The sequence below is a fragment of the Phoxinus phoxinus genome, assembly GCF_949152265.1.
Source record: "Phoxinus phoxinus genome assembly, chromosome: 7".
In the NCBI taxonomy this organism is placed as follows: Eukaryota; Metazoa; Chordata; class Actinopteri; order Cypriniformes; family Leuciscidae; genus Phoxinus; species Phoxinus phoxinus.
The window spans coordinates 34,102,079-34,116,951 of NC_136882.1; the positions used below are offsets into that span (position 1 = coordinate 34,102,079).

At 36.2% G+C, this 14,873-nt stretch overlaps 1 protein-coding gene across 8 annotated transcripts in view; it reads left to right on the forward strand.

Moving 5' to 3' along the window:
- Positions 1–14,873, forward strand: part of nckap1 (NCK-associated protein 1) — a 51,752-nt gene that overhangs the window by 1,295 nt on the left and 35,584 nt on the right. For all 8 annotated transcript variants that reach the window (XM_079618989.1, XM_079618990.1, XM_079618983.1 and 5 more), the window contains exon 2: positions 10,767–10,877. In XM_079618989.1, the coding sequence (XP_079475115.1) occupies positions 10,767–10,877 (111 nt within the window). The remainder of the gene's footprint in view (positions 1–10,766; positions 10,878–14,873) is intronic.

Below are 14,873 nucleotides of genomic sequence, written 5' to 3' on the forward strand. Positions count from 1 at the left end.
CATGTTATTTACTAGAGGTTCTGACAAAATGTTAGTTGCTGTAATCTATTTACAAAAAGATTAGACTAATTATTAATTGTTATTATTTTAAATCAGTTTGAAAAAAATATTAGATGACTCGTATTTGGGTAAATAACACAGAACCACTCAAGAACATGTCTCGCTCACATTTCCCCAAAATCAAAAGGATATTTTGCTTAAAAATCTTTTGCATTGTGACATTATTTTCATGGCAATTAAGCAGTAAATGTACATGTATGCCTATATAAATGGGTCAAAAGTGGTAGAATAAAAATATTCCACTTTTGAAGAGTGATTGTCCGATCAGGATTTTTGCAGCCGATTCCCATTACTAATTTTTTATTTTTGTCATGATCGGCCAATACTGGTCCTTATATTCAACCCTATATTGAATATAACACTTATATTTAAGCTCTCTGTTGAATGTCAGTGTTTTTTGTTGTTTTTTTCCAGATAAGTAATACCACAGATGTTATTTACAGTGATGCTATAGATTGTTGTTACAAATTGAGAATCAAATAAATGAGCAAATTAAGCACAACAAATATTATTTTTACAATGAACATTTTAAATGGCCTTTAAATACAGGGCTTATGCAAAACATTATCCATATTAGGTATTATTAAAGAGCCTACAAGACTTAATGTCAAACTGAACATAATTACAACTGAACGTGTTTCTTGATCCCGCGTAATAACTCCACACTGACATGACTGCGGCACTGAAGTCTGGCATCATCAATTTGCGATCGTTTGGTGAGATTTTAGTGACTCCTGAACGTGATTATCGGCTAATACCGATCAACTGCACCAAATCAATCGGAGCATCCCTACTTTTGACCCACAATTAGGTCTCGGCTTGTTATTAATATGTTTCCAACAAGCTGAGACCCTTATTGTGTTTTGACCCATTTATATGTATAATTTAAATGATTTATACATAATGAAAGCATTGTTTAAATTATTTAATTATGATTTAAAATGTATATTGCAGTATCTTCAACTGGAACATTGTTTCATAACTAGGTTAGATTTTAGTGACAAGAAATTTGTGATTTTGTAAAAAAAATAATGACAAAAAAATTGAGTGCTCCTGTAGTCAATAATTTAATCCCTTCACTCATCTTTGATCACCAAAATGACATATTTAAATGTTTTTCCTGTTATTTTTTTTTATTCATGCCTTAAAATAGCTTGAATGTAACCACACCCTTACTTCATTTAGTATACGCGGACCATTAATATGCACATTAGCCCCGCTCAGAAATCTACTCGGTCATCTCACGTTGATGTATCAGGATGGTATTGCGTTTTTTATGTATCGCTCTCTACAACGTCGGACACATAACGGTAGTTAATATGATTAGCCTTTTGCTTGCCTTGACTATGTTGTCAAACAGCTAATAATGTTGATAATGTTACTGTTACACAAAACATATTTCCATTCACCACCGTCAGACAGCTGCCTTCTGAAAATCAGTAACCAGAACGCTTTGGAGATGGGCATATAGTTCATCGTAATATAGGCCTAGGCCTACATCATGTACATAATTCACTCGCTATATTGCTAAATGTGCCTGATTTTTCATATCAACAGAAAAATATACCGGGATAACCTGGCTTCTCTTGAGACTCCCCTGCTTCACAGTTAATTTGCTAAAGCCCGCCGGCACGTTGACGTGATTGGTTACAAGGTAGTTTGTGACGTCAGAAACACCAGCGATTTCAAACCGTCTTTTTTCACTGCAGTTATAGGGAGAAAATACTCAGGAACGGTGTTGACTTGTGACTTTGCACATGGTTTGTCTTAAAGCATATTAAAAACACCACATAGCTACATAGACATATAAACAACATTAAAAACTTGATTTTCCCCACAGAGGGACTTTAACATAATATTCACTGGGGAAAAAAAAATATTTTGACAGATAACAATGTCTGATAAACAAACAAACTGATGCTGATAATCTGAATAAGACCAAATTATTCATTTGTCTGGCTGGTATATTGGCCTACCACGAAAAAAAAAAAATCCTACCTGTAAGTAAAATGTCCAGACACAAATCACACTATTGTGATAATAATTACAGGAATGTGCTTAAATGACATGAAATAATGGTCTTTATTTTCAGTATGCAACACATTTTTTCTCTTATTGTTGGTTTGAAATGTGAGCTGGACATGTTTTTATGAGATCCTCCCATATTACACTTTCAGCAATCCGAGGGCTTGAAATATCTTGAATCGTGCTAGCATCACACACGAAGTAGGCTAAAGCCTGTCAATTCTAGTCGGGTTTTTCTTTTTTCTTTTTTCAAACAATTTTTTTCTTACCCTTTGCCAATAAAGCCAGTTCTAAGGTTTTTGAGAAAGGCCTGGCATTGATGCTAGCCGTAATGGCAGCAGTCCAGATCACAGCAGAAAGTGGGCTAGTGGAGGACCATCGCCGTTAGCATTTTTTTCCTCCCTCTGGCTGTGAACTCGCTCAGATATGTGATGTGAATTCATCAGTGTGTGTGATGCCCGTTTAGAGCGCAAGAAGGTCTCTGGAGTGCCGCCTGTCTCTCCATGCCCACTGATGTCACTCGTGTGTATGTCTGACCTCACTCATTCAGACAAGTCACCGGGGGTCAACCCAATATTAGTCATATTCTGTCATATTCTTGTGTACCCCATGCACCATATCCATTCGGAATACAACACAGTTGAGTGCACTGTGGGAAACTTGACTGAACCAGTTCAGTGTTATTGGCCATTATTTTATATAGCATTTTTTTCTGTCAAATTTAGTTGAGGGATTGCTTTTCCACAGGACTAGAAATTGGAATACATGCTTTTGGTAGTCCTGTTGCTTAGCAACTGGCAGGCATTGCATTGAGTGCTGTAAGATCTACGTTGCGTTCTGGTGGGTACAGACTCAGAGAGGGAGTTAAGATTTTAGATAGCATTTGATGCTGATTTGATTCTGAATTCCTGAAACTGACATTCTGTTGTTCTTTCTGCTTTGTAATGTTTACCATCTAAGCCAATAGGATTTGATCCTTGTTTTTCATATACATTTAAACCTCAAGTAGACATAATGACCCTCCCGTCTTTCCTGTGCTTGTGCAATTTAAGCATAGAATGATAACTGACACTGACTTTGTTTTAAACACAAGTTGTGCTAAATGCAGTTTGGAATTTGTTGGATTTAGCTGTAGCATATAGGTTGGTAGCAAAACTGTGTCACAGGAAATGACAGCAGAATCCTTCCATGGAAACAACCTCAGGAAGTGCGCTCTTATCTCACATGTGTTTAGCTCGACATGAAATCCTCAGAGACCCCTTTTTCACCAAAATAGTGTTGGTGCCAAAGCCAGTACCCAAACCAGTAGAAATTCTGTGCACTTCCACCGAAAGCAGGACAAATGGGTTCCACAGCAGGAATTTAACCAACGTAGTTTTCAAAATGTTAACCACTAGCTCAACCAGACTCAAATCCAAAAACCAGATAATCGATTAGTGAGGTTGAGTCGTTAATCTAGATTTTTCTTCCATCTATATTACACATACATACGCATTATACACACAAAAGAGAAATATCTTTTGCATCCCACCAAGAGTTTTACATGTTTGATTTGGCATGTGAAATTAAAAATGATAATAATTCTTAAGACCCTAAATGAAGATAATTCTTGCTTTCTCTTCCTTTACATAAGGGCAGGGCATTTACACAAATTAAATTTTGATTCACAAACATGTGATTTAATCCATTCACTTCAATATTGATTCATTTGGATATAAATCAGGTACAGTATGTCAATTTGGAGGAAAATAAATCTCTGAACTAATGCAGTAAATATACAGGGAACCCTGTCAATTGGTACATTACTATAATATTGAAGGTTGAAGTTAACCAATTATTTGTATATAAAATTTAAATGACACGTTTTTATTTTTATTTGTATTATAATTATGATATACTAATAACTTTTTAATGACATAATTGTGTTTATACATACTCCAATTCGTTTTTTGAAATGTAATCAGGATTTTTCATGGTCAATTCTAAATTTTTCTTTAAGTATATTAATTTGTTGTTTATTTGCTCTATTACAGGCCAAACTGGCCTTTCACAAAAATACATATAGCCATTTGAGATTAAAGGCAACCAGTGCATTCATGATCCAAACAAAAGCCCTATTCAGACAGTACTAGTTTTTCGACAGTAGGTGGCGCTTATGGAACAGCAGCGGTATAGCTTTGTTTTGGTTCCCGCTGTAACCAAAGCAGCGCTGCACTTACTTTATACAGAGGTAAGAGGAAAAGCACGACTCTGTTCACCTATTTGCGTCCGTCTTTGGTGTGTCTTGTCTCTGTTATCTGCCAAAATAAAACTAAAAACCGTATCAGATTTATTGCCAGTCGACCGGTGCATCTCTAAAATATAAACATTTAAATTGTGTCTGCATAACTTGCTTTCATGATGGATTTATTCAAACGTTCAAGAAAAATTTAACAACAGGTGAAGTAAAAATATAAATAAGTATATCAAAATGCTCCTTTCTGAGTTTTTCTAGCTGAATTTGAAAGCTGAAACTTAGCTCATATCAAAAGTATCAAAGCACAAATCTTATTGCAAGTTATTGGATGGAAGGTGCTTCAAATAATGTTTAGTCTTCTCGCATCAGCTGAAAACAGCATCTATGTCTATAGACTTACTATAAGATTGTTTCGTGGGATTTAAGAATCAGTATCGTTTAATCAAAATGAGAATTTTTTCAAATCGAGAAATCAGTATTTTCAACCCTTTCTTACTTACTTTACGTTGCTCTCTGTCTAGCTGTATCAGCACCAACATCATTTTGGTGGAAAAGGGGTAAGAGAACTACAGGTAAAGCTACCACCTCTTATAAAGCTAGCCTACATCTCTTTAAATAACAGTTTAACTGAGTTCAAATGATCAAGCACATTTATGCCTCGTTTCCACCGAGGGGTACGGTACAGTACAGTTCAGTAATGGCACACAGTTTTTGCCGTTTCCATTGTCAAAAGTTGTGAATGGCACCCTAATGGTGCGTTCACACCGGACGCGAATAGCGCGTCAGGCGCGAGTGATTACAATGTTAAGTCAATGCAAAGACGCGTTTCACACGCTTTACGCGCGTAACGCGTCTTTGCATTGACTTAACATTGAAATCACTCGCGCCTGACGCGCTATTCGCGTCCGGTGTGTGGGTGCAGTAATTCTGAAACGTATAGCGTTCCACTTTTTTGGGACCCTTCCGTTGGGGTACTAAGCACAGTAGTCTGGTACTAAAGGGTGGAGCTAGACTCACTGCTGAACGTTGATTGGTTGACAGAGAATCGTCACTTGCGCGTGCCACAAGGGGAATGACACATGCCGACAAGCAAGAACAAAGTTTCTTCTTCACGCGAGAATGACATCGATCGCTACTTTCCGGCATACACCACGCCTATCAAGGGTACTGTTGGTGGTGGAAACCCAAGCCGTATCAGGATTTACCTTCCAGAATCGCACTGAACTGTACTGTCCTGTACCGCTCTGTGGAAACGAGGCATTAGTGCGCTTCTCAATAAAGTGCTATACTGCTTAGTACTCTTACCTGATATTACTTCTGATTGAAATGACATGGATAGTCAAAGTTCACCAGAATGGATTCAGTCTGAGATCAGTGACAGTCAGCTGTAATTGGCTCTTTGCTTTTATAATTCTGTGCATGAGATGATTTGATGCAAGTGAGCAGATAATAATGACATTTTTGTTTCTTTGTTTGTTTGTTTGTCTGTTTTGTTTGTTTGCTCGCTCTATGTTTGCAGTGTGATTCTGTTCGTCATTCTTTAAGTTCAGATCTGTTTTCAGTCATTTTGTGAACATGTTGACCTTGGTTCCCTTTTACTTGCATGGATTATGTTTCTTTGACTAATCACAAACTTCCTAGTCTTTTCTTGAACATGGACGTGAATTCTGAACTCAGCCCACAGTGTTCCTGCTCCCGGAGGAGTGAATTCTGCATGGTGTCAATGTTAGCTCTGGGAACGACTGCACTGTGTGACCCAACTGACCCCTTGCGTCCCTCCTTAGGACCCGAAACAACACACTAACTGGAACGACTTACAATTAGTTCCCAAAGCTAATTTGTTTTGAAGTGAACATGCATGGTAGACATTGGAACCTGTGTTTATGTGTAATTTTCTCTCTTTCTGTTACAATGCTTCCCCCAGCAAGGACAAGTTTGGAAGGTTTGCACAGCTTTTCACCTTCCTAAAATCTCAGTTTCCCCCCCTTCCCCCTGCTCTCCTACCAGTCTCATGTCCCATGATCTTTCTGTACGCAACTCACAAAAAAAAGGCCCTTCCCAAACTGTAGCCACCAGCAGGACTCAAACAGATTTATTTCTGTTTCTTCAGCGGAGTGAGTTTTGATTGTTGTTTTGCGAACCTAAATTTATGCCAGTCTTACAGATGTTGAGGGGTTAGAGCTGGGCGATAAACAAAAATCGAATAATTCTCAATTATATCTTAATATTTTTAGCTGCATTTTGACATGGCTTAAAAGGTTTTGTGAGCAGAGGAGCCATCATTTTGACAGCCATTCACTTCATAGATTCATAAATGTTATTGCAATTAGTAAAATACAGATTTTAAAAATGTTTTTCTATACTGGAAACAAAAATCAATAGTATTTGTAAATGTCAAATCAATTAATGTTTATCCATATTTTTACTTTACATTTTTATGTTATGATCAGTGTTGGGTAAGTAATTTATTACTAGCTAGCTACTGATTACATCTTCAACCGTGTAATTAGATTACTGTACTAATTACTCTTTCTAAAATGTTTTGCATTACTTATTACTTTCTAAATCCCATATCAACCTCAACCAGTTGAACAATTCAAGGATAGACATGAAACTGCTCTTTTAATACTTTCAAATAAAAAATATAAAATGGCGTAAATTATTCTTGAAATGACCAAAGTATTTAAAAATGAGAAGGTTACATTTAAAACATACATTTTGACTTTTGACTTTAAATTTTGATGTTAAATCCACTTATTGTTTTACATAGAATTGTTCTGTAGTCTATACAGTATTTAATGCAATTACATTAGAAGTACCTGCAATTAAAAATTAAGTGTAATCCCTTAGTTTATTTTCTCAAGGGAAAAGTTACACCCAACACTGTTTATGATGCACAAATTTCTTTAGACATCATAATATAAAATATTGATATATTGTGTTTTAGATGATTGGTTTACGAAAAGTTTGAATAGATGGTCAGTCACCCTTTAAGAAATCGTGCTCTAAAAAGTGGTAAATCTTTGCTGTTTTCTAGCACTATCCATTCAATTTAGCACTATTTGACAGCAAAAGTAATGTGCCGATTTCAATCAAATCAAATAAAAAATCACTAATACAGGCCGATTCACGAATATCGCCCAGCCAACTATGTTAAAATCCTTTGCTTACATTTGTTAGGGTAATAAATATTATTAATGCATGAGGCTTATTTTAATTTTCCATTTTTCCCTTATTTGTTTGTTTTATTTTTACCATCCTCTTTATTTTCAGCAAGTTTGCTTTTAACTGCAAAGCACAAGTTGGATGTCAGTAGTCTGATAAACAAAGAAGAATAAAACCAGCCATAGCCAGCCATTTTTTGAAGCATAGTATAGATTCTCTGTGGGTTTATTTATTTACTCCTCTGTGATTGGCTGTGTTAAATTATCAGTGGGCACAGGAGTAATTTAGCTAATGTAAATTTAATGTTAGTTTGCTTCGAGCTGATTGCCGGTTTGCATCATTTCCAGGGCCTGCGTGTAACTCCCGTCAGTTTGCTAGCCATGCGGTGTCTTTTTTTGGGAACGACCTAATGGGCTTTGTATAAAAACACATGTTGTCTTACAGCACCCAGAGCCTCTGTGTGTTGCCGTGCACACTGAAATGGTCTTGAGGTTTGATGCTGTGTTAGCTGTAGGTGCATGTAAAGCATCATGTAACGTTGTCATGTGACCATATACACTGCCCTGCCTCAGCTGCACGTCCACTGACGCGTTTCAGCTCCTTCACTCTGTAAGACACTCACCTCTTACAGAACAGCCAGCCAATCAGACTCACTGTCCAGCAAACCCACCATCTCTCTGTTGCTCGCTCTCTGTCTCTCTCTCTTCTCTCTCTCCAGGACTGTTTCTGATCATACACTGCTGTCTGTGTTCCACTAACTGCTCTCCAACTTCTCACGCAGCACCTTGTCCATTTGAAGAGCATTTTCAATTCTGTCCTCTCTCTCTTTTCCCCTTTTTTCCTTTTTTGTTGATTAGGGTTGGGAATCCAGAACCGGTCAAATAAAAAATAAAAAACTGTAACAATGTACTAAAATACAGTGCCATGGCAAAAAACAAACTATATTTACCTAAATTGTGTGGGATTTTTTATTGTCTTTACTGAATGTGATGAGAAACACTATGCTCAATTAAATAATACGATAGAAAAAAGAAATCGACACTTTCTATTGCATCATATTGGTTGTGTACGATTCCAGAACTCTTTTCTACTTGTTTTTTTTCCGATTAGGCTATTTTTTCAATCGATTAATCTATTGATTACTATTGTTATTAATCTAATGATTTTTTCCCGTTAATCTATTGTTTCTTTTTGGAATAGAAAATGTACCACTGCATAATAACCCTAACTATATACGAACTAACTATGTACGAACAGTACTACCGGTATATATTTATTAGGCCTAATTAGGAAACGTGTATAGCTGCTTTCACAGTCACATTTTGGGATTTACAACAGCAGTTGCTTACAAGTGTGAATCCTGGAATGTTTTGTTCATTATAAATTAAAGTATATTAAAGTAGCTGCTGTATGATCAAATAGCTTAAGTCACAAACTCATTCTAACTAACCATAGCGACGGTATCAAACATGACAGTGTCTAAAAAACTGTTAACATTTTTACAATGACTGACAGCACGTTATTAAATAAATTAAATATTTAAAATAACCAAACAACAGCCTTAAATGCTTTGTTTCCGGTTGCAGAGAGTATGTTTGAGCCGCGTGTCTCGCAGCCTTACATCCACTGCAGTTTCTATAAAACTGAATGCTGTATGAATGTAGCCGTATTAAGGCCAGAACACACCAAGCCGATGGTCAGACGTTTTTTGAGCGTTTACTTGAGTTGCTTCTAGCCTTTTTTGGGCCGATTCAACATGTTGAATCCACGTCAGGCCGTCGGTGAGAGAGAACTCCGATTGACTGTTCAGCTTAGCAAATAAGTCCGTTCACAAGAATAAAAGCAAAATTGAGCAAAGTCAAGACAGAAGGCTGTTATAAGTTAATGCTATCTTACCATTCGAATGCACAAATATATTCATAATAACATGAGCTGACTGGAATTAAGAAAGAGATCAGATTGATAATCTAAATGGTAAACAAGGGCTGCTTTGTATGATGTATTTTATGGTTTGTGTATATCCAATCCTAGTTTCGGTTTCCCTTTTTGAGTGACGAAAATAGACTATTGATACCTGCTGACATAGACCGATATTTACTTAGACCGATATTTACTTACACGCAGGCTCAGAACGTACATGCTAGTTCACAGTCGCCTTTAGTCCTTTTGGTGTGTTTAAGCGCAGCTTTTTGGCCAAAACGCAGCCGACGAGAGGCAACAACAGAGTCAGCTTTCGTCGCTGCTAGTTCTTTGATGTCGGCTTGGTAGCACAATTTTATATATATAATTAGTAGTGAGGGATGTCAATTTACACAAATTCCCGATTAATAGCCATAATTATATGCACAAAATGATGCAAATGTACAAGTGAACTTGACCTAAATATGTGCTATTCAGAATGTGTGACTCATGTTGTGAACGCAGTAACGCACTCTTCCTGGAGCAACGCGCAGAAACAAGGCAACTAAACTCAAATAATTCACATTGTTTTATTACTATATTGTTCTCTTTATAAAGTTATGTAAGACAGTCCCAATCACAGTTATTATTAGTCGTGCATTGCTGTTTGAGCTGCACGCGCTCAATCTGACCACCGGTGTGTTTTACTACTGTGTTACTTCTTAACCAAATGCATATTTGAGATAATCATATATATAGGCGTACATAAAATAAACACAATATTCCAACCTACATTTGCACTAAACAACAAGGCTGTGAATGCACACGCAAACGTGTAGTCATGAAGGTGTAACTCCAGCCTTAAAATGGTTTTACTCACATAAAATGGTGGTCCCAAACATAACAGCATGCATGCGCATGACCTTAATCGACTATCAATACGTTTTATCAATGAAATTACTATAGACAATTAATCGATCGTCATTTAATGGTTAGCATCCCATATAGTAAGTGAATATAATATAGTGAATAAATGATTTTGTGCTTCCTAAAAGTTTCTAAGAATCATTATAAAACTGAAATAACTAAGTTCCTTATGATTCCCATTCCTACCTTCCATTATTTCTGTCCTTTATTCTCTTTCAGCCTCTTACACATTCTGGCCTTTTCTCTTTTTTTTCTCCATCCACTGCATTTTCTAACTGTGATCAAATCCCTGCACTTTACCTCACTGTTCTTCCTCTCTGATCTGTCTCAAACGGTTTGAATCTTTGTTTCATGATCATTGGATTATCAGTTAGTTTTCTGCTCATGTTCACTGTGGTGCTGTTCAAGCTGTTGCACTTTTAGCAGTGATCTTTTTTTTTCCTGTTCATTGTAGGCCTGTGGAGATCCCAAGGCAAAGCCTTCCTACCTAATTGACAAAAACCTGGAGTCAGCCGTGAAATTCATCGTAAGAAAATTCCCAGCCGTTGAGACGCGTAACAACAACGTAAGTTTCATATTATGAATCAAGTATTTTGTAATGACTGAGTGAATATTATATTATGTTAATGCTGATATAATGTTTTACTCATCTAATAGACTATAATTCCAATGCTTAATGTATTAAAGGTGCTACAAGTGGATTTGCTTTTTGTTGTTGTTGCAAAATGGCTAAAACCATTTACAACAGCATTAATCAGGCAAGATATTTGTCGAGAGATAATACTGCATGTTTTCTCCTGTTTTCAGTGGTGCATCAGTAAATGAGGTTTTTATAACCATGTTTACCAACGAACATCCCAGTGTTTCAGCTATCAGCAAAAAGTTTTTTCCCCTCCATAATTTCTGTCATTATATCGGATCAGAATATACCCCTCCATTTAAATCTGGTGCCATGGCCGGATCACGTCAGCTATTGTGCAGGACCCTGTAAGGGGTTCTTTAATCACATTAAACTCAGATTTTGAAAAGTTTGATTATAGTAGTACATATTTACTGCATCTGATGTTAGTGGTTGTTCAACAGCAAACTTGTAGAACAGTTCCTCTCTATTAATGGTTCTCAACTCACCATGTGTTTATTTTTTAGCATTTAATGTAAATTAGAGCTGGATTATTTTAATATATAATATATAAAAAAGAAGTAATTAATAGTAATTATATTTCCTAGTATATATATATTTATCAACTTTAATGCTCTGCCATGACGCTTTAAGTAAAGCTTGATGTCGACTAGTCGCTGATCATGGCCTATAGAGGGTGCGACATGATAAGAAATCTTTGAAGTCCACTTTTATGCTCCGTTTCCAACAGTTAAAATTACAAATAAATGCATACTTCGAGATCTGGATGCTCAAAATTGATCGGGTGAATGCACGTTTTACACAGCTTATTGTACAGGTAAGTTAATCACATTCTAAACTAATGCATTGCTGCATTGTTACGTACACACATACAGACAGTAGCTCGCATATAACAAACAGATCGCGCGCACATAGAAACTTTCAGTAGCGCAGAAACGTATTGTCAACACTTTTCTGTTATTTATGAATTAAATAGCTTAGAAACTGAAAAGTTCTAGCATATACAGTATTTCTTAGGAACTAAAACCCACAGCTTCATACTATTAGTAGAGAGATGCTGCATAGACGGGTAGAATTAATTCACATACAATCACTCTCACTAATTCATTTATATAAATGTAATCTTTACTGTGCTACTTTATATGTATCTGATTTAGAACGAGCAGAAATATGTGAGAAATATAACGACCCAAATACAAAAAGAACTGACAAAAGTAAGCTGTTATGTAGGAGCGATAGCCTTGTGGTAACCAAGTTTTGATGTGTCATATTAGCTGTGCACAAAGCAACCTTGAGGTTCTGGCTTATTTGTACATTAATGACGTCATCAGCGACTAGTCAACGTTGACTCAACTTTAATCACATAAATGGCGATTTAAAAAAAAAATCTAAAAGTGTTCTATCCCTAATAAATATATAATTTAATTACCGGTACTTCTAAATCATCCTGCTCTCCCCTTGGAAGTTTGCTGAGGCTGCCAAGTGGGCCCCGGCCCCCTGGTTGAGAACTATCTTGAGAACTATATATTGACTATAGATCTTTTAGAAAATATACAGCTTTGTAAACATCTTCTCAGCTGATATTAAGTAGAGATGGTGCTGTAGTAGTGAAATAAATGCTCAATATTTCGTTTTCTGTGTTTCAGCACTTTTAGTCTCCCTTCTGATTACCATCATATCCCCTCCAGCACCACAGTCACTAAGCCCAGTCCTTTCTTTAATGCTTTGTTGCCATTGCCACAATCCTGAACATCTCTAAAGCATGTTTACCATGCTTGTTACATGGGTTCCCATGGTGCTCATTCTTCAACCATCATAGAGTGATTCAGACATCACTCCTTATGGTCGTGGAATATGAAGGTTTAGTTTGAGGTCATTGCAAAAACACTGTTTTTTCATGCAGCCCAATTATTTTAATTTTTTTCAAAGGCTTGATGTATTGTCAGCTTAATTAAGTCATCGAACATGAGGTGATGTCCTCATGAGAGGTGCTTTCCCAGATCTGTCTTTCTTTCCAGGAACCTTTGGCCACACTTAACTTGACCACAACACCACAAATATGATTTATTCTTGATGTGGAATACTTTTTGTGTGGATCAATTCATATAACCCAGAGAGGAGATGCAGTCACCAGTTCTTTGTTGGTGTTTATCAGATCAGGAAATGACATCCGTTCAGCTCATGTTGCTTTAGGAATGTAGGTGTGTCGTAGTTTCACACCTCTACTGGTTTGCTCCTGCATTTCTACTATTGCAGTCTCTGATCTCTGTGCACAGCTCTAATGACCATTTTATGGGGTAAATTATTTTATTTTTTAAATTAAATTTTTGCCCTTGGTTATTTGTCTCAGATACCCCTTTTCCACCAACTAGATACTGGTGTCAGAGCCAGTGTGTATTCTTAAACAAATCTGCACATTGGAAAATTTGCTCCTTTAACCCTGATGATCTTGACCACTAATGTTAGAACATAAGGGAGTGGGATAATAATAGGTACTATTTCTAAAACACAAAACAAAACTAGACCATTTGTATTATAATCCACGAAGTTGCCCATTGAAATCACCCAATTGTTGCTTCTTGATGCACATTCAGTAGAAAAATGTAAACTTTAATTCACAAATCATTCGTGTGAATTGAGTGCTAATAAATGTTTTATATTTACTTTACTTCTGATGCTAAATCAAAGCATGTGATGGTAAAGACAGATCAGATACATTATAGGTTGACACTCAAGTAAATGGAAATTCGTGCTTGTCATGAGTGCAAGCTCTTTACAGCCAGCACAGTTTTGGAGGAAACGAGGTAAAGATGACATTTAGCCTGGATTTTTGTTTTTTTAAGACGGAAAGTAAAGATTTTTTTGGGAAAACAGAGGAAAATCATCAGCATCATGACATCGACCATTTGCCTTAATTTATTTAATGGGATTGTCTCATATAACAAATTAACCAAACACTTTTTCATGTGTGCTATTAAATATTATTTTTATATTATGCATTTCATGTCAAGTGTGTTTTGTGTTCATTTGATTAATTTTGGTCCCACTGTAATAACCAACCACCATGTCCTTTTAAAGTGTTGTATATTTCAGATGCTGCTTTGTGTTAAAGATGTTTAACTGCTTCTCGCAATGATGTGGAGCTGTGTCATGTTTAACTGTGTTTGATTTGCCTTTTAGTGTTGTTTTATATTTCCTTTTTCCTTTTTTGCATTTTTTGCATGCTTAACATGGCTATTTTCTGGATTATTCTTTTGGTAAGTTTGGACTCCATGTGGAGTCCTATTTGCTTTATTTAGTTCCTGCTCTTATGTATATGTAGTTTAACATTTCAGTTGTACTCACATGTATATGTCAGTATTTCAGTAACCTACATGGACAAAAGGAATCTCAGATGTGCCCTTCAAATAACTCTTACAATTCAAAGCCTGTGAATGCTCATTTGGAGTAGCTGTTATGTAATATTTGACTTCTGATTGGGATGTGCTCTGAGCTTCCTTTCAGTCTGTTACTGCATGGTTACATGCTTTCTTCAGTATATTTATCCACTCTATTAAAAATATATATATATATATAATGAGGTTGAGCCCGTTGTGCACAGCATCACATAGTTTTGCCAAACACTCTTTCATTTGAAAAGAGCGGAGATGGTGATCAGGAAACGTTTTGAACTTCAAATGCCATTTAAAAAAAAGATGTATCTTTGATATACAGTTCGCTTGGTTTTGTAGTAGAATCCCATGAAACCTGCTAGAACATGTCCAGGTTGTAGTACTCCAGAATAATAATACAAAATATTTTGGATTAAAGGAAATAAAGCCTATTTTTGTTTTGTAATATTATTTTCATGACAATTAAGGCCATTTTCCACCAATCCTCATGACTAACCCAATAATATTGTTTGTGGGAGGGAGAGCACAA